This window comes from Camelus bactrianus, chromosome 29, assembly GCF_048773025.1.
Source record: "Camelus bactrianus isolate YW-2024 breed Bactrian camel chromosome 29, ASM4877302v1, whole genome shotgun sequence".
NCBI classification, from domain to species: domain Eukaryota; kingdom Metazoa; phylum Chordata; class Mammalia; order Artiodactyla; family Camelidae; genus Camelus; species Camelus bactrianus.
The window spans coordinates 11,103,822-11,129,115 of NC_133567.1; the positions used below are offsets into that span (position 1 = coordinate 11,103,822).

General features: G+C 37.2%; 1 protein-coding gene and 1 long non-coding RNA gene across 5 annotated transcripts in view; one reads left to right on the plus strand and one right to left on the minus strand.

The window, feature by feature from the left end:
- LOC141575511 (uncharacterized) overlaps nt 1-25,294 on the plus strand; it is a 136,159-nt gene that overhangs the window by 44,181 nt on the left and 66,684 nt on the right. The window lies entirely within an intron of this gene.
- CPA6 (carboxypeptidase A6) overlaps nt 1-25,294 on the minus strand; it is a 181,273-nt gene that overhangs the window by 28,576 nt on the left and 127,403 nt on the right. For 2 of the 3 annotated variants that reach the window (XM_010970621.3, XM_010970622.3), the window contains exons 6-8: nt 23,246-23,350; nt 4,594-4,704; nt 3,996-4,086 (exon numbers count right to left, since the gene is read on the minus strand). In XM_010970621.3, coding sequence (XP_010968923.1) covers nt 3,996-4,086; nt 4,594-4,704; nt 23,246-23,350 — 307 coding nt within the window. The remainder of the gene's footprint in view (nt 1-3,995; nt 4,087-4,593; nt 4,705-23,245; nt 23,351-25,294) is intronic. The other variant, XM_045507112.2, reaches the window with a different exon arrangement.

Below are 25,294 nucleotides of genomic sequence, written 5' to 3' on the forward strand. Positions count from 1 at the left end.
GTCTCTGGATTTGTCTATTGTGGACATTTTATATAAATGGAATCATATAATATTGTTATTTTGTGACTGACTTATTTCTCTTAGCATAATATTTTCAAGGTTCATCCATGTTGCAGCGTTTATCAGCACTTAATTCTTTTTTATGGCCAAATAGTATTCTATTGTATGGATATACCATATTTTGTTTATCTGTTCATCAGTTGATAGCTGCCATTTGGTTTGTTTCTACTTTTTGTTTATTATAAATACTGCCGGTAAACATCCATGTACAAGTTATTGTATGGACGAATGTCATTTCTTGTAGGTATATGCCTAGGCCATATGGTAACTCTATATTTAACTTAGGAAAACTGTTTAATAGTTCTTCAAAAGTGGCCACATCATTTTACTTTCTCACCAGCAAGCATGAGTGTTTCAGTTTTTCCACACCCTCACTAACACATACTATTATTGTCTGTCTGTTTTATTATAGTCATCTTAGTGGGTGTGAAGTGATACCTTAATGTGCATTTTCCTGATGGCCAGTGATGTTGAGTATCTTTTTATGTGCTTATTCTCATTTATTTATCTTCTTTGGAGAAATATCTGTTCAAATCATTTGTGCATTTAAAATTGGGTTGCCTTTTTGTTGTTGAGTTGTAAGAGTTGTTTAAATATTCTGAATACAATCCCTTACCAGATATATGATTTGCAAACATGTTTTCATATCTGTTGGTTGTCCTAATAGTGATTTATGTTCAGGCAACACTTGAATTATTCACGGATTAAAGCTCAGTATGGATATCACCCAAACCCTTTGCCTTTCTCCTGGATTTATTCCAATTTGGAAAAATCAGTGCTCAAGTGTTCTCTAAAAAGAGGGCATAGAGGAAAGAAAAAACAACATAGTATCTAGCAGAAAGCATGTGCTCAATTAATTTTGGCAAATGAATGAATGAAATGTATATATTTATTCTTGGTTCCTAACCACTACTGACTTGTTGAGTCCCTCTGCTGGGCTTGCGGAGCACTGATACTTCTTTCATGGCCTGAAGGCCCTGGGGGAGCTATGAAGTATTGCAAGGTGTCCCTGTGTCCATGTGTGTGCTCTAAGCTATCTGTCTCCTCCACGTTGAGTGTGCTCAAGATTCACACTGTCGTATGCGAGGCTAGAGTTTTCATGATAAAGAGCAGTTTCATGTTCAACTCTTTAAATTGGAGACTTGATCATTTTAGAGAAAGAAACATTTGTGGTAGCTCACAGCAAAAAAAAAAAATGTGACAATGAGTATATGTATGTTCATGTATAACTGAAAAATTGTGCTCTACACTGGAATTTGACACAACATTGTAAAATGACTATAACTCAATAAGAGAAAGAAACATTTGTTTTTGTCAGTTCAATGTTGACTCAATGGTGTTTTCAGTGGTCCTGGGCTTTTCTGTATCAATTATATATACTATGGGTTTTAGTTGGACATTAACTTAGGGATTTCATTTCCTTTAATGCCCTTGACCTAAGAGTGGTTCCTTCCCTCCGTGAGAGTCACTGTCCCCTTGGCCAGGCATACAGCTGTGGGGAGATGGGTCTGAAGCTGGGAGGAAGCCACATCTGTCTGCCTGTCAGACCAGCCAAGTCCACTCAGAAGACCTTGCGTGGGAGATGGGCCCAGTGGGATCGTCTGCATTTCTACCTCATTTACAACGGTCCATTGAGGTCATTTTGCAACTGACAACGACGAAGTCCCTTGTACATATTGAGCGTTGACTCAAAGGAGGAATCAGAAATGATTCAAAAATGGGGAGACTCAAAGGAATTCTGGTTGGGACTTCTCTTTGGAACTAAGAAATCAAAGAAAGCATATGCATGAGGGAAGCAGGGGAAAGGAAGAGGAGCAGAGGGAAGCTAGACACCTACTTGTAACTGGTTACTGACAGGAGTCTAACCTGACGCAGGCCGAGCTGGCTGACCTGAGCATGTGACTCAGCTCAGTTACCCTTTCAGTGGAGTCTCTCAGGTGATCGAGGGCGTCATGCCTGTGACACAAGTGTGGACACAGGTGCCTGCCAGCTAGTGGAAGGGGACACATAGTTGTGAGCATGCAAAGCGGGTCTATCCTAGAGATGGAAAAAAGAAGGTTTAAAAAAATTACTGGTCTCAGGGAGTTAAGGTGGACAAGTTTGCTGTCTCAGTCCAGGCTGAAGGAAAAAAATATCTAAACAGCCACAAATCCTACCACTTTATAGGATTTACACAATGCTTTGTCTTTTCCCATAAGTACAAACACTTTAAAGCTGGCCTCACGGCTTGTCATTACAACACTCTGCTAAAGGGAAGAGGCAGTTTTAGGAACGATTGACCTGAGGCTCAGGGATGAATTGACTGTTCCAGAGGGTGAGCAAGAAGGTTTGGGTCATTGAGATTTGGACCCCTGTTTGGAGCTGGGACTGAATCAGGCATTCAACATATGTAAAATCCTTTAATTCCTGTATGAACTCTATGAGGTGGGTACTATTACTGTAGTTTGGTAAATTGAAGAAAATCATCCAAATCACTGAGCTAATGCTGGTAACTCCAACCATAACTGCCATCTTCTAGAATCCCATTCTTTCTGCTCTACCATATTCTGATTTGTCAGTTCTAACTGATTGAGGGTGCCCGGAGGACTATGTGGAAGGAGTCTCAGCCTGTGCCCAGTTGTTCTGTCTGACGCTGGTGGGATGGGGGGAGTGGCCGAGATACAGAACCAGAGCATCACAGAAGGAGGGGTTTTGTGACGGGCCTCACTTCTAAGAGACCAACAGAAGACTTTCTATTACACAGTGGCCTGTATTTTGAGGGAACTAAGGAAGGACTCTGAGAAAGGGCAGCTCCTAACAACTGCATTTAGGTAACACTTCTCCCCTCTCTGCCATTGCCAAGTATGATACTAGCAAAGAAAACCAGAATACGTCACCTCCAAATATGCCTCTTTGACATAAAAATTATTTTGAGCTGAAGGCAGTTAAGCAGCAGCAAGTGCAGGAAAAGCTCTCTCTCTGCTGTCCCCTTTCCTGCCTAAAGACAGGACATAAATCCTCTTGCTGGAGACAGACTCTTAGCCCAGAGACAGCACCAGAAGAATCTGCAAACAAACCTTCTTCGTTAGTTTCCTCCCATTTATTTACCTTCCCACCGGGTGCCGCCCTTGGAAGCCTAAAACTGCTTCCCTTTGTTCTATCATTTTCTCTACAGATTTATTGCTCTTTGCTGCAGACGCTGTATAGCTGGAGTTCTAAGTTGCCACTTTGAGTTACTTTTCATAAGGTTTCTCTCATGTGACATGCGCTGCAGACATTAATAAGCTGTTTTTCTCTTGTTAATCTGTCTTTTTGAGAGCCCAGTTAAATACCCAAGATGGGTAAAGTTTTGCCTCCTTTATACTAGCCATGGCTAATTTTCTGTTTCTCTCCTTCTCTTTTGCTACCTACCTGCTTCTTTATTTTGCAACAAGAGTTTCTGTCCTTAAAATGACATCCTCTCCTTCCCTGAAAGGTATCATGAAAATGTAGTGGAAATATTTTCACTGTGTGAGGGGCCAATCAGTGCACGACTGTCTGGTTGGTAGATTCTAGACAAGGATTTGGCATCTTTGCTCATCGCAGACAGATGAAGGCAGAATCAGGTTGCTCTCAGTGAAAGGATGAATACATTTCACTGGATTCATACCACAAACTATAGTTCCTGTTTTAGTTTCTGAATAATGAATATTCCTCAGTTTTCTGCTTTTTACATCTGTGCTTAGATTTTCAATTTTTAGGGTTAGGTTGACTGATTGAAATCTTTGATACTTAAGTATTTTTTATAAAAACGTTTTCATTTTCTTTTGCAAATTACAGCTACACTGTACAACGTACTAGGTTTTTGCAGACAGAAAAACATCGATCTTACACTGGAGTCCTAAAAGGCTCACCATCTTTGAGAGTGAAAGCTGTGGGAAACTTTGTACTGGAATCCCAAATAGTCCCCAACTTACCGCACCATTTCACCCTCCAGTTACGATTGGCATCCACCCCACGGCAGCGAAACCTCGAGTTCCTTGACCTTGTTTTTCTCCAGAATCTATCCTAGATGTAATTAAGAAAATAGGTACAGAAGAAATACTCAGGAAGGTTATTCACATGTATTTCAGTAGCTCAATCAGTGAATGAGTCACAGCACTGAGGGGAGGGAGGCTTCCTCGGGGACTAGACCAGTCCAGGGAGTGGGAAGAGAACGGGATTAGCAGTGGAGACACCACGTTCATGCTCCAGTTTCTGCCACAAACTTGTTCTCTCTTTTCTTCTCTTGGCCTCGCTTCTTCAAAGGCAAAATTGAATGAACTGGACTAGACCAGTGACTTTTCATAATTTATTTGGAAGGAGAAATCTTTATTTACATGAAATCTTATGCAAAGCCAAACATATATAAACAAAATTAAAAGGTTGCTGCTGTGCTAGGGGGGAGAATGGAAGTCTCTTTTGTGGCTCTGGAAGCACTAGGCTGGTGGCCCACCAAGCTTCCTTCCTGTTTTGGGACTGTTTTCCATGATTTATTCAGTCTCTCGTTTCAATTGGATAGGCTAAATGACTTACATTGGTCCAGCTAAAATGATATCCATCAACGTTAAACACAGGCATGATATAGAAATACAGATGAGTCAACATTTTTCTCATGGTTGGGTCACTCTTATATGTTAGAAGAGCCTAAAAGACAAAGGTGACATTTTTTGTTTTTCTTACACATTGACCCCAAATACACATTTAGAAAAAAAAAAATGAAAAATCCTTTCTATCCATGGGAAGTACCAAATATGTTGGGTTAAAGAGTAAAAAGTTAATATGAACTATACTCTTTGACATCACATGTTCTTTATTGAGACTTTTGTCTCTTCATTACTGATAATGTTTTAGCAATGGTGGCAAAATAGATTATTTGGGCAGCCTCTTGCAGTTTTTCAGATCTGGCTAAATTTTAGGCTGATTAAGAAATCAACAATTTAGATAGGCTTTTGAATAATCGGTTCTTTTTAAGATCCCAACAATTGTGGACAAAATAATTACCTAAATATTTTGATATCTTTACATGATATATTGTAATACAGGCTAGTTATATATGTTACTTAATTGTTTATGTCTAATTGGTATGACTCAAGTCTTGGAACTTACTGCATGGACACCCTTCTCTCCTGACTTTGCTACAGAAAGTTCAGTGACTATTACCTATTGGGTCACCTTTATTGTGGCTCCTTTGAAATCTTGCTCTTGGGATTGGGTCCTGACCCCAAGTCTGAAGATTCTGCACCATAGACTTGGCCTCAAATAGAAAAGCATTGAATGTGCTAAGTCAAGAATACAAACGTTTTGAAATATCATTCATATGAAGTGGACTTTTTTAAAAAAAAAGTTCATTTTGATGCATGTTTGTCTATTTGTAAAGTATCTCAGAGAAACACATAGAAAATTTCCAACAATGGCTGCCTTTGGGGAGGAGAACTGGGGGACAAGGAATGGGAAGGAGAATTACCTTTCATTGTATTCCCATTTGGATTGTTTGAATTTTTATCATATTAAAAACACAAGGCAAAATAAAATAATTCTTACATATATCCTGCCTTGCAAACTTAATACTTAAAATTTCAATTTTGTTTTATATCCAGTTAAGTAGGATTTCTGAACCCATCATAAGCAGCATTCTGTATTTACATGATGAGAATTCTGTTCATAGGCAGCAATCTAATAATATAATTTATTGTTAGAAACTATCACTATATTAGAAATAATAAAAATATAGGGATATATTCAAGAACATGAGTTAAGTACAATTTTATTAAATATAATTTAAATATCCGTGGATATCAACACAAGTTGATAAATGTTAATACAATTCTTTTTGTTCTCCTTTATTTAAGATTCAATAATTTGTTGGCCAAATAGCTTCAGTAGAATTTTCATATATGCTTGAATTTCTATTAACTGTCCAGTGCCTCAAACTAGAGGAAAATCCCTGGTATGTGATCAATTGTACATATTCTGGAATTTTGTTTTCTGCTAATAAATGGAGATCCCCCAGTTCTTGGAGGAAGTCTCCTGTTGGGGATGGCAGAGACAGCTGTAAGATGAGCTAACATTCCCCCCTTAAAATTAGGCAATTGTGGCTTTTTATGTCACTCTAGGGAGGAAGAGAGAAGAGATGTAAGGAAAGGGAGTTGGAGCAACAAGTCAGGAAAGAAGGGGTAGGAAAAAGTCATGGTAATTTCTCTGCCTTCTTTCTTAGCATTGGGGACCATGGCTCATTTGTCTTAGTCCAAACTGGGGCAGTCTCGCCTTTTCCAAAGACAGACCCTGTTAGCACCTAAGTGCCAGGCTGTGCTGGAGACTTGCATGGACAGGTTCTCATCTTATCCTGCCTTCTCCTCCTCCAATGCAATTGACCGCCATATTTTTGTTTTGGAGAAAATATTGCTAAGTTCCTTTTTAAAAATCACAATATATTTTAAGATAGAAAAAAATACAGAGAAAAATATTACATGCATGTGCCCACCAGCTATTTCTTGCCATATTTTATCAAATCTTTTAAAAAAAGACAATCAAGACATTATAAATAAAACTGAAGCTCCCTTTTTATTACTCTCTAATCACTGATTCTCTAAGAATATAATGACCTGCCAATCATTTATCCTAAATTTGACATTATCATTCCCATGCATGATCTATGTTTTGCTCCATACAGATGGACTCATGAACAATTTATAACATGTGCATGCTTTGAAATTTCATGCTAATGAGATCATTATGTGTCAGTCTTCAGTCTGATTTTCTCCCCAATGTTATTTTTTGACACTTTAGTTGATCATTTCTTCATTTTAACTGTGAGATGGTATTTCATCATAGGTAAATGCACAATAAATCTATCCTTTGTTTTGCTGATGGACAGTAAAGTTATTTTTGATATTTCATTGTTATAAGATTGCAGTGAACATTTTTGCACAATTCTAAACATGTGTGAGAGTTTCTTTATGATCTATATCTAGGAATAATTTGCTGGGTTGTGGATTTACCTGCCTTCCACTTTATTAAATGTTGCCAATTTCTGTCTAACTCAGTAAATGTTTTCCTCTTCAGTATTGAATGAGAGTTCCCATTGCTCTACAACCTTACCAACTCTTGGTTTTGTTAAGTTTTCAATTAAAAATAAAATTAATGGGTATGAGATTGTGTTTTGTTCTTTTACTTCACATTTCCCTGATTACAAATTATGCTGAACAGCTTTTATATAATAGGCCATTCTATAAATTGTTCACTCATATTTTTACCCATTTTTTCCATTAAACTCTCTTCTTATTCTTATATTTTGAATTTTAATCCTTAGGTTATATGCATCATGAGCATCTTCCTTTCTTGCAGCTTATTGTTTCCTATTTTCATCATGTCCTTGTACATGTTTTTAATTTTATCACCATTAAATGTATAGGTTTTATTTAAGAACCCATCTCTGCCTTATGATCATAAAGCTATTATCTTGTATTTTCTTCAAAAAACTGTTTTAAAGTTTCTTTTTAAGTGTAGGTCTTAATCCTCCCAGAAATGATTTTTTTTACATGATGTGCAGTTGAGATTTATGAATTAATTAATTTTCCATTAGGGAAGACCAGTTGCATCACTGTACTCATTTGGATGTGTCGTCTTCTCCCCAGTGAGTTAGTGTGCCACCTCTGTCGAGCATCACGATTTCCTTTGTGGGTGGAAATGCTCTAGTGCACTTTGGTTTCTACCCATTCACCAAAACCATACCGTGGTTTACATAGAATATATTGAGTCTGATAGGATGTGTCTCCCCATGCTGTTTCACTTCAAAATTGTCTTGGCTATTTTTGACCCTTCTCCCTTCACATTAATTTTGAAACCATGGTTGAGAATATTAAAGATGTTCTGTTCTATATTAGGTGGTTGTTTATTTTTTTTGTCATTACTACTGGATTTTAGCAAAATAATCTTCATGTATTAATATAATCATAGTTGTTATGATCAATTTCAATAAGCAATATTCTATTGTGAAATCATTCTTATGTTCCTGGGATAAGCCCATTTGGTTATGATATGTATTCTTATTACATTGACTGGATTCAGGTTGCTAATATTTACATCTATATTCCTGAGTGAGGTAGGCCTATAATTTCTTATTTTGTCCTTGTTTTGGTATCAAGGTTATATTACTCTGTTATTGGGAGAGTAAACCATCTAGGCCTACAGCAGAAATTAATTAAATAATAAACAAAAGATATAATAGGGAAGCTATATCTTAGTTTTTGTTTCATTGGTTTCTACTCTGTTGTTTCTTTTGTTGACCCTTTTTCTAATTTGTTGTGTTGAAAGCTTAGCTCATTAATTTTGAGACCTTATTCTTTTCTAATATATTTATTTAAACTGTAATTTCCCCTTCAGTAATATATTAGCTATATTTTATATGTTTTGATATACAATAGCTTTATTTCCATTTAGTTATAAATATTGAAAAATTTCCTTGATTTGTATAAACCATGGGTTATTTATAAATATTGTATTTTAAAATGTGAGTTTTAAGTCACATTTTTATAGATTCTAATAACAGCATTATAGCTAGAGAATGTGGTCTATGTGATACAGATTTTTTAGTGTTTCTTGAACCTTGCTTTGTGGCCTAGCATATAGTCAATTTTTGCAAATACGCATTCTCAAATTATTGGGTATGGATTCTATGTGTTTGTTAGATTAAGCTTATTAATTACATTGTTTTTATCATCTGTATTTTTACTAAAAATTTTGTCTGTCTGCTGTCTTAATCACTGAGTTGTACTAGAAAACTCATTATTATTTTAGGTTTATCACTTTTTCTTATAACTCTATCAAATACCGTTTTATATATTTTGAAGCCATTAACATGGCCTCATTTTAAAGTTCTTCATTTCCAAATAATATATTAACTAAAAGCTATTCTCTAGTATTCTATTCTGGAGCAGATTTAATTTCTGAGACTTGCCAGAACATCCTTTTCCTCTGACAAATAAACAGGGTGTCATTGTATTGCATATGCTACATTCGTGATTTTTAGAACTCTAAGAATCACCGCCATTCTCCATCTGGTCAGACAAAGTGAGAATGATCACAATGTGATGACTGTTCAGTGCTGAATAGGATGATTCAGAGCCCTCCTTGCTTGAATGCTTTAAGTAATAGGACATAGATCATTTCTCTTGTATGATTTAGGTGGTGTTTTCAGAAAAAAGACGACCAGGTGACTTTCTATTTCCTATTATTCTAGCATATGATAACCGTAAAGAACGTGGTGGGGGGGGGGTGCTCTCCTTCTAATGTGTAGGACTCTTTAGCAATCAATTCCCACCACCTCTACACACAGAAAAGGAGATGGCTACTAACCAAGTTCCATCTGGACTTTACATGTTTAATTTCTTGACTATTGTTGACAATTCTTCCTTATGAGGCTTGAAGGCCTTAGTCATGATCTGAAAGCCAGTCACAAAACAATGCACCACACGCCTCAGTGTGGCAGTCTTTAGGTACTGCACTCACCTAACTGGCTCAACTTACTTAAAAATACTTCGCTGAAGGGGATTTTGATTTTTAAATGGAAATACCAGAGATATTTTTGAGGATTACCTTCTGGTAGGAGAATTGTATATTTGGGATTAGGTCAGGGAATTTCTGAGGTTGATTTAAGAAAGACAAAGAATGAATCTATTTGGTACTTATCACTTACCAAGACTACTTTGGCTTGCCCATAGTAGATGCCATGTCATACACTATAATTTACCAAATTGGTTAAATTTGAAGAACTTTTTGCATTTATTTAAGTCTTTGTCTAGTAGGACAAAGTTAGGCCTGAGAATTTCCTTCCTTTTCACTGGTTTTGGATTTATGGGTGGTTGGATGTTGTTTTCTTAGAGCCCAAGGCAACCTGGAATGTGGGTGTTTTTGTTTTTGTTTTTGTTTTTGTTTTTGTTTTTGTTTTTTGAGGATTGGTGTTGCTGGCTTTTAAAAAGGTAGCTTTTAAATTTTCCATTATTTTTGGTTTTCTTCTAGAGTCACTATAGAAGTCACTCAAAATAATAACCACACAAACAATGAAGGGCACACTGGGAGAATTAGCTGTTAACAGCTGAGGCCAAAGGAACAGAATAGTCACCAGTCAAGCTGAAGAATGTTCTCACCTAGACTGGAGGGGAGTAAAATTATTTAGGGTGGAAAAAAGTTGTAGCACCAAAGTAGGTGCACCTTGACACAAAGGAGGTATTTACAATTTGATACTAGGAGAATTAATCAGAGCAGGAAAGAGTTTCTAGGGAAATTTTTAAAAAGGGAGCTTAATTTATAAAGATATTCGATGTTGCAATGTGGGAAGCTCATTAAATACACTATGGTAACTAAATAATGGTTTTTAAGCAGCCTGAGCAAAGGTTCTGTGAATGAAGGATGGAGAAAAGAATATGCTAATCTAGTTATTTTTGTACTTAATTTACACTTAAAACCTTCAGATATTGATTAACCTAACAGGGCAAGCGACAATTGAAAATATTATCTATTAATCTATATTTTCTAATAAGAGATACACATAAATCTATGAAATGTTTTGTATAACCAGGAAGACTATGTAATACTAGATGCATGTCCACTCTACTTTTTTCTTACTTCACATTTCTAGAACTCTTATACAGAGCTAGCCTAATAACAATGGTTGGTTTTATTCACCCAGGACCAACAGAGTAGAGGCCAGGACCAACTCTGTGGCATTATTAAAATCTACTACGTAAGAATCTTTTACCTACAAAAAAGAAAGTGTTGGTGTCTGCACTTTGCGTGGCTCCGATATATGCGAATTTCAGTTACCATGGCTTAGTTAAATTACACCAGTCCTCCAACAAGTACAGCTCATGTTTCAGTTACTACCCCTAGGTCTTCAGTCTACAAATCCCTACGCAAGTAACAGCCACGCATCACGATCTGTGACCCATTGTGCCACTTCTTTTAAAGTCTGGGTGAGGCATTGGTCACTGAGCATGTGTTACTCAGTTCACGTGCAGAAAGCAAAATGTGTAGCTGTAGCACCCCTTGTCTTCCAGTGAGAAACCCATGTAGCATTTTACAAAAATGGATGATGGTCAGAGGGAACTGGACCAGAAAGTGCAGAGATGCAATGTGAATCAGATGTAAATGAAATTACAGAAGAAATAGCTGACTGCAGGCATGTGGATACTGCCACCGTTCAGCTCTATGTGTGCAGCCAGAGGAACTTAACGAAGACAAACTTACTGACAAAAATGAGGAAAATGGTTGTAATAGAAAGGCGGAAGATGTTCCAGAAGAAAGCACGCTGTCAACATTTTATGTTAAAGGAACTCTTGTAGATATTTTTTGACATTGAAAGTGCAGGGGAAAAAATAGTGGAAGCTAATGCAAACTAAGAAAGGAGTATGACAGTTTGCCAAAGCATAAGGAAGATGCTCACTTCGTTGTAAGTTGTATCCAAACTACCCATGGTACAGTTATTTTACAAAGAAATTAGACATTTTAATGATCGATGTTTCTAATGTCTTAATTTAGTGTAATGAATAAATATTAGTTTGATTATTTTTGGCCGTTTCCCTACATATTTAAAACAGAGTAAGAGTTTTTAATCTTTTGACAAAAATACGTGAGGGTCATAGAACAAATACAATTTTCCCCATTGATTATCAAGATAGATTTTTATGGCTTCAGTGTGCCTGGTCGCATCTACAGCCCTGCACTTCTGTGCAGAAAATGTGAAGACTGCCTCTATAAACAGTGACCTGAACATCCTCAAGTATTGAATAGTGGAGTACCTTGGGTGCAATGGCTTTCAATTCAATTAAGGTGAACAAACATTAATACAGATCCTGCTATGTATAAGGCATAAATTGAATGAAAGGGGAGAAAGAGCCAGGCTGGAAGGTGCAGAGGATTAAAGAGAAGATTGGGGGAGGGGAAGTTAAAGGTAATAAAAGGTTGGCATAAAACAAATCAAAATATCAGTTACTTGAGACGGTAGTGAACAAAGTCAGACAATTTTTAAAATGCAGATCATTCTTATATGATGAACTGTTTTTCTTAAATTATGCTGTTAAGAACAAAGACTTATTCATTTACTCAACTGAACTCATTAGATATTTGATTTGGGCTTCATAACCCTCTCAATTCTTTATTCCCTGGCTTTTGGCACATTTTATACATGCAATTTAAGTTCTCTTCTTTAAAAGGCTTCTCTTATTTTTAGTGGTATATTTCTTAATGAAAACTTTGAATTTCATACCTACATTTGAGGGGTTACATTATGTTTTTACATTTAATTCCTGCCAAGACATAATCATGAGACTGAAAGGTGATAATCTAAAATGAGTAGTTTTCGGAAAACTCTTGGATTCTGAGAGAAAGAACCTTCCCGTTCTGGAAAGATTTCCCAATTGAAGGGCTTCTCCGACAGTCACGACTCCAAGTCTTCCTTAGCACTCCGCCCCGTACACATAGCCCACCGCAGTCTGCAAATGTTACTGCTGACCCTGCTTAGAATCACCAGCTGGTTCTTAGAAAATAACTCTTCCCTGAAAAATCTCCTATTCCTATGTTTGGCGATGTGAACCATCTACATATTACATCTGAATCACGCGCCAGGTTTCGGCACCAGGACTAGCCAACCTTAGTGCCAAGTGTAGGTGTGTGGGAATGTGCAATGAATGTGGTTTTCCAGTGTAACCAGGTTGGGTCCAGAAGGGTGAGCTTTCACTTTATGTAGCAGCAAAGGAACACCTGGGAAACTAAGAAAGTTTTCCTTTGCTTTTTCTTTTCCTTCTCCTCCTCCTTTTTTCTGCTGCTACCTTTCTGTAACAGGACCAAATTAGACCCGCCTGTATATTCACTGCTTCAAAGTCTGGAAGAACTTTCCATTTCAGACCATTTTTGTCCCAATTTTCCCATAGATCATTTTCCCCCAAACCTTTGCTTTATCTTTAGTCTGCCACTGAGTTAAACAGAATTCACCCACTGATTTAAAAATACCTGTAGGAATATATGACTCAAGCCTAGATGACTTTGGTTTGAGAATGAAATTATTCAGTTTTGGCTGGGTTCAATTTGTTTAAAAAATATTATCATTTTTAGTTTTGTTCAATATAGAAAACTTGGGAAATTAAAAAAAATAAGAATAAAAATCACCCATAATTATTTTAACATTTAGCATATTTCTCATATATATGTATCTCAGATGCAGATTTTACAAATTATAATGTCCATGCTGGTTTTTATTTTACTTTTAGTTTTTGATATAGCAGCATGGTTATTTTATTTTTGATATAGCAACAGTTTTCCCTATCATGAAATACTCCTTTGAAATATTTAACGAAACCAGGGCTGTCAATCATTTCCTTTATACCTTCCTCCTTTGCTTTTAGGCTTGAAAATATCTTCCTCACTTGGGAAATCAAATGAATATTTCCCAGAGTTACTCACTAAATATTCTATGAATAAAGACTGGTCAAATTTGTCCCAGCAGTTTAGAATTATCTGAGGCAAAAATTAAATGCTATACATAACTCCAGGCCAGCTAGCACCAGCCATGGCTTGAGATGCTCAACCCTGGAGACTGACAATTTTAAACTCTCAAAAGTGAACAAAGCCCAAATGACCTCAATTCAGTTTGAGATAATTCTGAGAAATGAAGCAAATGCTATTCCATCTGCACCGGCAACAAAGAATTAAGTGGCCTCTCTACAATTAAAGAATAAAAAGATGAAAAATAAAAAGATGTAAAAATGGGCTGCTGTTGAAAATTGCTTGACTACCCCATCTATGAATAGGACTCCCCCGAACTTGTATCAGAACTCCAGGGGTGAACTGTTACAGTCTTCCATCCTTTTCCCATTTCTTCTTATCTGGTTAAAAATTACAGACAAGAAAAATACTTAAAAACAACTCTGTTACAGTTGGCAAAATCACTGGAATTTATCCTTGGATGTCTGCTGCCCAAGTTAAGCCTGTGAATCAGGTATTCATTCATTTGGCTACTTCCTGAATCTCTGTAACCTCTCATCAGAGTATTTCCTTCTTTTGCTCCGTGAGAATCAAGTTGCAAGAGAGCAGAATTTTTGATAGTCCTTTGTCTCCCTTGCCAGTACCCACGGTGCCTGGCCTAGTGTGTGGTAGGCACTTAGTCATTCTTGTTGGATAAATCAATCATTTAACTTGCTTCACATAGTGTGGTGTTGGGTTCTTCCCTTCAGACTAATGATACTGCCAGCATTTCGATTGGTGCTCCCACCAAGTTCAATGACACCATCACTCTCTTGGGCATCTTGCCATCTTTGACCCATCCTGCACTTTCATCCCCATATCAAGCCAATCATCAGTTCCTAGAGACTTCCTTTATTGGTGCTGCCTTTGTGTTTCTCATTTCCCCAGTAGAATTGTAGTAAATGAATTGAGGAAAAGGTTAATGTTGTATACATTACAGTATACTATTTGTACCATGATAGAACCCATCAAGCTGCCTTCACATAAAAAGAAGTGAGCCTTTGGTTCAATCAGCCTTTGGTTGAATGAATGAGTGATTTTTCTTTTCATTTGAACTATATACACCCTTTCTTTACTTTCCATTCCTGCATCTACTCTTCCTGTCCATGTGTAGATTCTTAATCTAAACTCTTTGAGTTTGTTGCCCTCACTCTGGGCTCCTGCTTTCTTTCTTCTGTGTATCATTGCTGTTCATCTTTAATGCAGACAATGACACATGCTTTTCCCTCCATGTCGGTATTTTCTCATTTTTGTTTATTGGACCGAACACTGTTTGGCTTACAAGGCTAACGATAATTTTTCAGCCAGTCTCATGTTGCGTTCGTCTACTCACACAGACTACAGGCTTTGGTCTCGTTAATCTACATCATGTTCTCAACATCAGTCTTTTCCCTTTTTTAGAGCACTACTATAACTCTCTGCTCAAATTCCCACATCTCAGCCAAGGCCTAATGAGACTCACTTCCCCACAAATTTTACCCTAATCTTTTCTTCCCAAGTCTCCTGGATTTCTCTGATTCTTGAATTCCTTCAGTGTAATTTAATCCCCAAAGATACTCTGTTTTATGTTATATACTACATAAGTATTTCCCCTCAAATACAACGTGGGCTCCTTGAGTGCTGGGACCATGACTTATACTTCTGCTGACCCCCATAATGCAGAGTGCTGAAAATGGAGTGATAAGAAATTGTTAGACCAATTAATATAAATATTTTCTAGGGAACTGTACTTAAGACTAATTTTTTTTCTTAAACTTTTAATTTTGAATTAATTGTAGATTCACATGTAGTTGTAAGAAACAATAGAGAGAGTTCCTGTGTATCCCTCACCCCATTTCCCCAACGGTAATATCTTGTAAAACTATCACACAACATCACACCAGGATACTGACATTGGTACAGCCAAAATACAGGACATTCCAGGGATCCCTCATGTCGCCCTTAAATAGTCCCACTCACTTCCCTCCTACAACCTCCAATTTGAAGCCCTGGCAACTACTAATCTATTATCCATTTGTATAAATTTGTATTTAAGACTAATTTTTAAAATAAGAGCTTTATTGAGATATAACTCACACATTTGATAGTTCTTCTTTTTAAAGTGTACGATTCAGTGGTTTTTAATAGATTCAAAGTTATGCAACCATCACCACTATATAATTTTAGAATATTTTCATCATCCAAAAAAGAAATTTCATATCCTTTAGGTATCAGCTCCCCAGTGCCCTCAATTCCCTCAGCCATAGGCAACCACTCGTCTGCTTTCTGTCTCTATAAATTTTGGACATTGCATATAAGTGGAATTGTGTAATTTGTGGTCTTCTGTGACTGGCTTCTTGCAGTTAGCATAGTGCTTTTAAGGTTCAATGTGTAGCAAATATCAACACTTCATTCTTTTTTTTTTTTTCAATTGAGATGTAATTCATTTAAAAATGTACAGTTCCATGGTTTTTTTAGTGTATTTATAATGTTGTGCAATCATCACTATCTAATTCTAGAACTTTCCCATCACCCCCAAAAGAAACATTGTACCTGTTAATAGTCATTCCCAATTCCTCTCTCCCCTCATCCTCTGGAAACCATGAATCTACATCCAGTTCCTATGGATTTGCCTATTCTGGACATTTCATATAAATGGAATGATATGTGGCTTTTTGGGTCTGGCTTATTTCACTTAACACATTTTTGTTGTAGCTTGTCTTGTACTTATTATAGCTGAATAATATTCCATTTTATGGATATGCCACTTTTTGTTTATCCTTCAGTTGGTGGACGTCTGAGTTGCTTTTACTTTTTGGTTATTATGAAAAATGCTGCTATGAACATTCATGTACACATTTCTGTGTGGATATATGTTTTCATTTATCTTGGTTATATACACAGGAGTGGAATTTTGGGGTTGCATGGTAACTCTATGTTTAACTTTTTGAGGAAATGCTAAACTGTTTTTAATCCTACTTTAACTTGGTGGTTTCCTTTGCTTTGCAATTAAATTTTTAAGTCCATTTGTTTTAAGCTTAGTTACTGTTCCTTTTCAAAAGTCTCGACTTGTCTATTTTCTTTATTCTCTGCCCTCTGTTTGCCCTTGGATTTAAGTCTCTTACTCTTTGGCAATAATGTCTGTTCACTGTTACAGAAAGATAACTTTCGGGTTCTGTATATTTACCTCTGTTTCCTTCTCCTGTTTATCTATTCTAGGCTTCTTTCTTTGATGAATTTAGTATCTGTATCAACCCTTTTGGCCCATGACAAATTTAAGAAAAGTTTATCACCATAAAAAAAAATAGGTAGTTTTTCTTAAAGCTCCTTTTTGGTTTTGTGGTGAAGGGGCACCTGTAATACACATTTCAATAGTAAGTCTACCATGTTGTCCCCCCTTAGGCTCCGCTCGACAGAAACTCCACAGTTCTAAGAATATAACATTAATAATGGCTCTGCTAACCTGCTATAAACAAGCATTGAATAAGAGAAAGATTTTGCAATGTAAGTGTAACTCTATTGGTTTCCTTTATTTTGCTTACAGGGTATAAAAATTTGTAATATAAAAATTAGAAAAAAGAGGTAGCAAGTATTGAAATCAAAAGTGATGGCCCTCTGTTTTTCCACATAATTAAATGATTTTCAGTTTAAAAGATAAAAGCCCACAATCTTATTGTGTATTTTGCATCTTAAAAATGTCTGCCAGCCAGCAGTTATATGTTGAGATAATGAATACAAGTATCAGTTATGTATTGAGATAATGAGTTCATTTGAGCAATTCTCAAAATAAGAAGATAATCAAGCGCCTCTCACCGGTCGATTAAACCAGGTAGCTTGCTTCTGTGTCACTGTTTTCTGAGCTTTGTGTGTCCAAGACATTCAGGGACTCATTCGCTAAACTGGGAGTGGGGAGCAGCAGTGTGGGCAGCTCCCAGGGCCATGGTACAGTGAGTCAGGCTCAGCTGATGAGGGTTATACAGCAGAGAAGACAGAGCAGGGATGAAATCATCTGATTCTCTAGGCAGGAAGTAGCACCTGGTTCCCAAGCGAATGGAACCCAGGAGTCTGGAGACCTGGTTATTATTTTTTACAATTCATTTAAAATTTTGAGATAAATGTAGATACACACATAATCATAAGAATTAATACAGAGAAATCCCTGTACCCTTTACCCACTTTCCTCTAATGGTAGTATCTTAAAAAACTATAGTCTAATATCACAATCAGGATACTGAAATTGATAGTCAAGTTACAGAACCTTTCCATCACTACCAGGACCCTTCCTGATGCCCTTTTATAGCCACGCCCACTTTCCTTTCCTTAACCCCCACCAACCACTAATCTGTTCTCCATTTGTATGTAGTTGACCCTTGAACAATGTGGGGGCTGAGGCGCCGACCCTCCAAAAGCAGTAGAAAATCCACGTATAACTTTACAGCCAGCCCTTGATATCTGCTGTTCCACATCCCTGGATTCAGCCTACCGAGGATCACGTAGTACTGTAGTTTTATTGAAAAAAAAATCTGGGTGTAAGTGGGTCCTCATCATTCAAACCCATGTTGTTTAAGAGTCAACTGTAATCTGTCACTTCAAGAACATTAAATAAATGAAATCATACAGTATGTGTCTATTTGGGTTTGGTTTTCCATCCAGCATAACTCTCTGGAGGTTCATTCACATTGTACGTTTCCATAGTTTGTTCCTTTTTTTTTTTTTTTTTTTTTTTTTTTTTCGGAGTATAGTTTTTTGTAATTTGCCCATTGAAGGATATTGTGATTGTTTCCAGTTTTTGCCTATTATATATAAAGCTGCTATAAATGTTTGTGTACAGATTTTTGAGCAAACGTAAGTTTTAATTTCTCTGGGATAAATGCCAGGAGTGCAATTACTGGGTTACATGATACTAGCATGTCTAGTTTTAAAAGAAACTAGTTTTCAAGAGTAGCTCCATCATCTTGTGTTCCCACCAGCAATGTGTGTGTCCAGTTTTTCCGCATCCTCCCAGCGTTGGCTGGTGGGTCAGTCCCTCTCTCTCTCTCTGCCTGTGTGTATGCATATAATTTTAGCCGTTCTGTTAGGGAATGCTCATTGTGGTTTTAATTTGAATTGCTCTAACGGCATCTTTTTTGTGTGTGGTTTTTTTTTTCTTTGCCATCTGTATACTTTTTGGAGAAATGTTTCTTCATGTCTTTTTCTCATTTTCTAATTGGACTGCTTGCATTTTTATTGTCAAGTTTTGAATTTATATATTTCAAATATGAGTCCTTTATCAGATATATGACAAAATTTGTAGCTTGTCTTTTTCTTCACAGAGTCTTTCACACAGCAACGTTTTACATTTTGATTAAGTTTGATAATGTCCAGTTTATCAACTTTTCCTTTTATGGAGCATGGCTTTGGTGTCAGGGCTAAGGACTCTTTGCCTAGCTTTAGATCCTGAAAATTTTTCCTTAAAAGTTTTGTAATTTTACACTTTACATTTAAATCTGTGATCCATTTTGAGTTAATATTTGTAGAAGGTATGAGACTTAGGTTGAAGTTCATTTATTCGCCTATGGAAGTCCCCTTGCTCCAGCACCATTAGTTGAAAAGTCTGTGTTTCCTCCATTGAATTGCTTTTGCACCTTCGGTGAAAATCGCTTGGGCACATTTGTGTAGCTCTGTTTTTGGGTCTTCTGTTCCGTTTATCTTTGTCAATCCGTCCACCAGCACTACATATTTTTGATTACTGTAGATATATAATAGGTCTTAAATTTGGGTAGAATGATTCTTTTACAAAATAGTTTTAGCTCGTCTAGTTCCTTTGCCTTTTCATATAAATTTTGGAATAATTTTACCTATACCTACAAAAAGTTTTGCTGGAATTTTTATAGAAATGGTGTTAAAACTATATATAAATTTGGGGAGAATTGACATTTTCCTTTCTTTTTTTTTAATAGACTTTATTCTTTTAGAGCAGTTTCAGGTTCACAACAGAATTGAGCAGAATATACAGAGAGTTCACACATAGCCCTCCCCATCCACACATATATATTCCCCTAGACATTTTTCTGTATTGTGTCTTCCAATCCATGAATATGGTGTCTCTCCATTTATTTAGGTTTTGTTTGATTTATTTCATCAATATTTTGTAGTTTTCAGCATGTAAGTCCTATACGTGTTTTGTCAAATTTACTCCAAAGTATTTCATTTTTTGAGTGATTATAAATGGTATTGTATTTTTAACTTCAGCATTCATGTGTTCGTTGCTCGTATATAGAAATGCAGTTGATTTTTGTGTGTTTATCTTGTATCCTGTGATCTTGCTGAACTCACTTGCTGAACTTAGTTCTATTTTCCTGCAGATTCCTTGGGATTTTCTATGTAGACAATCATGTCATCTATGAATAGGAAAATTTTATTTATTCATCTCTGATCTGTATGTCTTTTATTTCCTCCTCTTCTGCTTCAGCACTATGTTAATTAAGAGTTGAGAGTGGACATCCTTAACCTTGTTCTTGATCTTAAGGAGAAGCCATTGGTCATTTACCATTAAGTGTAATGTTTGCTGTAGGATTTCTGTAGGTGTTCTTTATAAAACTGAGGATGTTCCCCTCTATTCCTCTTTTTCTGGGTGTTTTTATCATGCATGTCTGTTGAATTTTGTCAGTCTTTTTCTGTATGAATTGCTAACATTATGTAGACTTTTTTCTTCTTTGGCTTGTTAATATGGTTAAATTCAAATATTAAACCAGGCCTGCATCCCTGAAATAAACCCCACTTGGTCATGCTGTAGAATTATTTTTAGAGATTGCTAAATTCTATTTGCTAATATTTTATTAAGGATTTCTGAATCTATTTTCTAGTTTTTTTTTTTTTTTGGTCTGATTTTGTCTTTGTCTGATTTTGGTATTAGGGTAATAGTAGCCTTATAAAATGAATTGAAAATGTTCTCTCCTATTTTCAGAAAGAGATGTTGTAGAATTGGTGTTAGTTCTTCTTTAAACATTTGGTTGAATTCTTCAGTGAAATCATCTGGGTCTGGAGATTTCTTTCTTTTTGAATTTTAGAATTATGAATTCAGTGTCCTTAGTGTAGTAATAGAGATATTCAAATTACTTATTTCATAATAGATGAATTGTGGTATTTTGTGTTTTCCAACTTCCCGGCACATTTTGCCGAAGCTGTCACACTTATATGTGTAGAATTGTTCATACTATGCTCTTACCGTCCTTTTGGTATCTGCAGAGTCTGCAGTGATATCCCCCTTTCATTCCTAACATTGGTAATTTGTATCTTCTTTTTCCTTTGTCTCTCTTGATAGAAATTTAATTTCATTGATCTTTTCAAGAACCAGCTCCCTATTTCACTGATTTTCTCTAATGATTTTCTGTTTTCAATTTCATTGACTTTTGCTCTTATTCCTATTACTTCCTTTTTCTTGCTCTGGCTTTATTTTCTATTGTTTTTCTAGGCTCTTGAGGTGAGAGCTTAGATTACTGTTTTGAGAGTTTCCCTCTTTTCTAATGTATGCATTTACTGCTGTAAACATTCCTCTTAGCATTGTTTTAGCTGTGACTTAAAAATTTTGATATGTTATATTTTCATTTTCATTCAATTCAATGTGTTGAATTGAATGGCTTCCACAAGGACACTAGGACTAGTGACCCCACCCCACTGCACCGTCCTCCTTTTTTTTCCCTCTCTGGTTGCTGCCCTGACTCAGATGGGAAATGTATGATTAAGTCGTGGAGGGGTAGCAAGGTGAGGGCAAGTGACAGCCATAAACAGCGAACATGAGAGAGGCGTGGAAAGGGTAGCAGAGGCGCAGAAATCGAGAGTCATCTGCATGCATGAAGCTGGCCTGGCGTAGGAGGGAGAAGCCTTTCCCCCCATCATCGGTGAAATAGATCCTGATCTTAATTGATGCTCTTGCTCTAAAATCAGTTACCCTCATTTGATAGTCATCATACATGCCTCTTCCTTTTTTCTGTGGTTATACTGCATTCTCCTCTTCCTTGGGAATTTAGCTTGGGTCCTAGGGTTGCCGTGGATGGCTGTACAGATCGCGCACTGCCAAACTCCAGGTGGCACCATTCATATCCTTGTGAGATGAACTGACAGGTCATTTCCCAGAAATCTTTCCCTGTCGTAACCACTGGATTCCCATTATTCCCATTCATTTGCAAGTATCTGAAGAGCTATTTAGTGTCAGGTACTGGGGATTTGGCAATGAACAAGACAAATAGTTTCTGCCCTTGATGCTGGTACAGGAAGAGACGGGTGATTACCACCTGAACAAATAAAGTAAGTTTAGGAGTTACAAAGACGTTGCACATGTGTGGGTGAGGTAAATGTTTGGGAGATAACATTCTTATGTTCTCCAGTAATACACAGGGCCATAGTCTATAAACAACAGATATTCTGTACTTTAACAATTCCCCCCTTTTCTTTTTGAATTTTGAGAGCAGTCAATATGTTGTGTGTATGCAATGGATTTTTAATACAAGGTAGTAGAGTGAACAATTTTAGTTTTTGCATTTGTCCTACCAGGATGAAATGGTAGGACAAGAGAAGATGAATATGAATTGCTCAATACTCCGAGTGGGAATAGTTTGAAAATTTTATTATTACATAATATTTATAAAATTAAGCCTATTTTTGTGGGTTTGGTAGTGATGGAGAGGCAGATTTTACAAATTTACTACATTCTTGACATTTGTGAGGCAGATTTTCCAAGACTAGGAGAGTCTTCATAATCACAAACTTCACTAGGTCTCATAATTTTCCCATAAAACATAGTGAAATATAACTGAAATATTTAAATATCTTTTGTATCTTTAATGGTTTTCTATAAGTAATTTGTAGGGTTATTCTCTGGCTAAGAATCTTCATTTCCTTAGGCTTCTTCACTTTTATTACCAGTACCAGCAGTTGGTTTTATTTTAGGAGCCTTAAAAAAAAACCCTAAGAAGTCAAGGTTAAAAAGAAAAACTATGAAAGTCATTGCATTCTTGACAATAGAAAAATATCAGAACATATTAAGATGTTGGTCCATGAGTTTGGCCCACTCCTGGGATAAGAACCCACTTGTATGCTAGCCTCAGAGGGCTTACAATTTCAATGAAGCCCTCAGAAAATGAGAAATCACTATGAGTCATCAACCATCAGAGTCACTGAAAAGTATTGAAACAGAGGATGTTAAATCGACAGATGCTAAAGGTCTTTGGTACCTAAATCACAGATCCATAGCAGGAGGGCAAAATGCAATCACTTGCTCATCTTTTTCCTGCCATAGCATACATGGGATCACTTTGATGGGGAAGACAAGTGATGTAGAATTTTCCAACCTGACTATTATATGAAGAACTATTCTGGAACACCATCAGTTGGATTTTTAGTCCTTTGCCACATATCAGCTACATGGCTGGTTCATAATTTGTCAGAAATTCATAAATGCTCTGAATCTCAGGTTCTTTCTCCTTAATGAGGGTTGGTAATGCCAACCTCTCAGGGTAGAGTAAAGATAAACTGGGCCAGGGCTTTGAGAGGTCTTCATAAACATGAAAGCAACCCACAGAATCATGGTGGTGTTATCATTTAATTAGGTGTCGCCAGCTTCACATTCCCAGTTTTGTTCCTTGAGCAGAATAAAAACACATGGGAAGCACAGGCTAGCTGAAATGAACACTGTGTAAGGGGTTTAACTTACTTCTTTTACAAACCACTGACAAAAGGCAGGACCAATCCATTCTCTTGCATGAATACCGCAGTCTATCCAGACAGCTCTTTTGTAAGCTCGTGATCTTCTGCCCAGCTGAAAACAAGAGTATTCATAGTCACCAATGCAGCCTTTTATTTCTGGATTCACTGACCAGCATAATTAAATGTTTTCAGCATACTACTTCACTAGCATTTGGTTCATTAGGTAACCCATTAAAAAAGACAGAGATTTCCTATCGATTTCAGAAGTCCAGGCTTGTTTATGCAGAAACAATAAATTTATTACCTTAATTACAAATCAGAGAAGTGGAACACACACAAGGAAAAGGCAATTCCTAAAATAGGTTTGCTTCTCCATTTTAATGTAATACATGATGGTTAAGAAGCTAAGTTTCTTCCCTTTCTCTCCCCTCTCCACCCCATGCAAGGAATCAGAAACATTCCCAAGCGATATCAAAGAAACAGCTATGTCTTATAGGTGGACAAATCAAATTTTTATTACAATACAAAATGGAAACACAAAACTACTTGATTTGTAGAACCAAGCGATGGGTTTTTCTTTATAATCCTATTATATCACTATCACTTATAATGTGATTTCTAACCCAGTAATCAGTTGAAATTGTATTTACTATATAGTAAATCTAGTTTTCATTCATTCACTAATTCACTCAACTAACACTTCAGGAAATCCTTTTTAATGTCAGACACAGTGCTCAGCCCTGGAGATTCAGAGATGTGAGGACAAGGAGTTTATATGCTAATGAGGTGGGCAGACACACAGGCAATTCGTCATTATAATGTAATATGCATAAGTTATTTTGGGAACATGGGGGTGCTACGTCTAATTTTCCTGGGGAACAAGATAAGTCTTCTAAGAGGAGCACTTGAGTAGTTGAGCAAGACTTTAAGCTTGCCTGGCAGACACGTGGAAGGAGGCAGCTCAAGCTTGGCAGGGAGTCTGAGCACACTACACTTGAGGAGCTGCTTCTGGGGTATGAGGAAAGAAAGGTGGGTGCAGCTGGACACAGAAGCAGAGGACACAGGAAATTCCTGGATTCTACATAAAAGAGGTAAGGCTTCATCCTGTGTCCCCAGGGAGAGGCATGTGCTTGCGTGAGAGAGGGGATGGAGGAGGGCGGGGGGAGAGTGCTCGTTGACACATACTGACGCAGTGTAGACATGGATGAGAGGTTAGAGGATGGGGACTTGAGGAGGTTGAGTGCTGAGGCCATTATTGCAATAGTCCACGGAGAAGAGATGCAGAAATAAGCGAGGGCAACAGCAGCAGGACAAGAGCAGAGGTGGTGAAAAATCCGAAAGATAGAAGGAAAAGTTGTCAGTTCTTCATAATGGATTGAAAGGAAGTGGATAAAATAAAGGAGAGGAATTGAGGATGATGCTCAGGTTTCCTGACTCGAGGCGCCATTCAGAGTCGGAGGGCTTCCGTGGGTATCGAGATGAGATGTCAAGGAGGCAACGAGGCATGAATCTACAGCTCTAGACAGCCGACTCCACTGAATAGGAATGACTGCTGAAACCATGGGGTGGATGTGCCCATCTGGAGAGGGTTGGAAGAGTGAGCACAGATGGAGAGAGAATCCCGGGTTTACCAGGACGCGAGGAAAGGACAAGGTGAGAGGAGCCAGTGACTGAGACCCCAGGGGATGGTCAGAGCCGAGAGGAGCGCCGCCTAGGGGCCATCGTAGATGTTTTAGAGAGCTGTGGGCAAAGGCCAGTGCGTCAAGGTCTGAACGGGAAATGAAGTTGAGACGGATATAGAGACATCTTTTTAGATGTTTGGCCGAGAAGGGATGGAGAGCTGCAGAGAACGTGGGCTCAAGGGCTGGGAGTAACATATACCTTCTTATACATTTATGTAGTTTTGCCTTGGTTCATCCTAAGCAGCACCAACTCACAAATAATTCTGGAGATCATTATTTTTTCAGTGCATCAGTCACTCTGAATATGTTAGAAACAGTACTAACGGGAACACTCAATGACAAATACTAAATATGCCTCAGAAACTCAAGGAAAT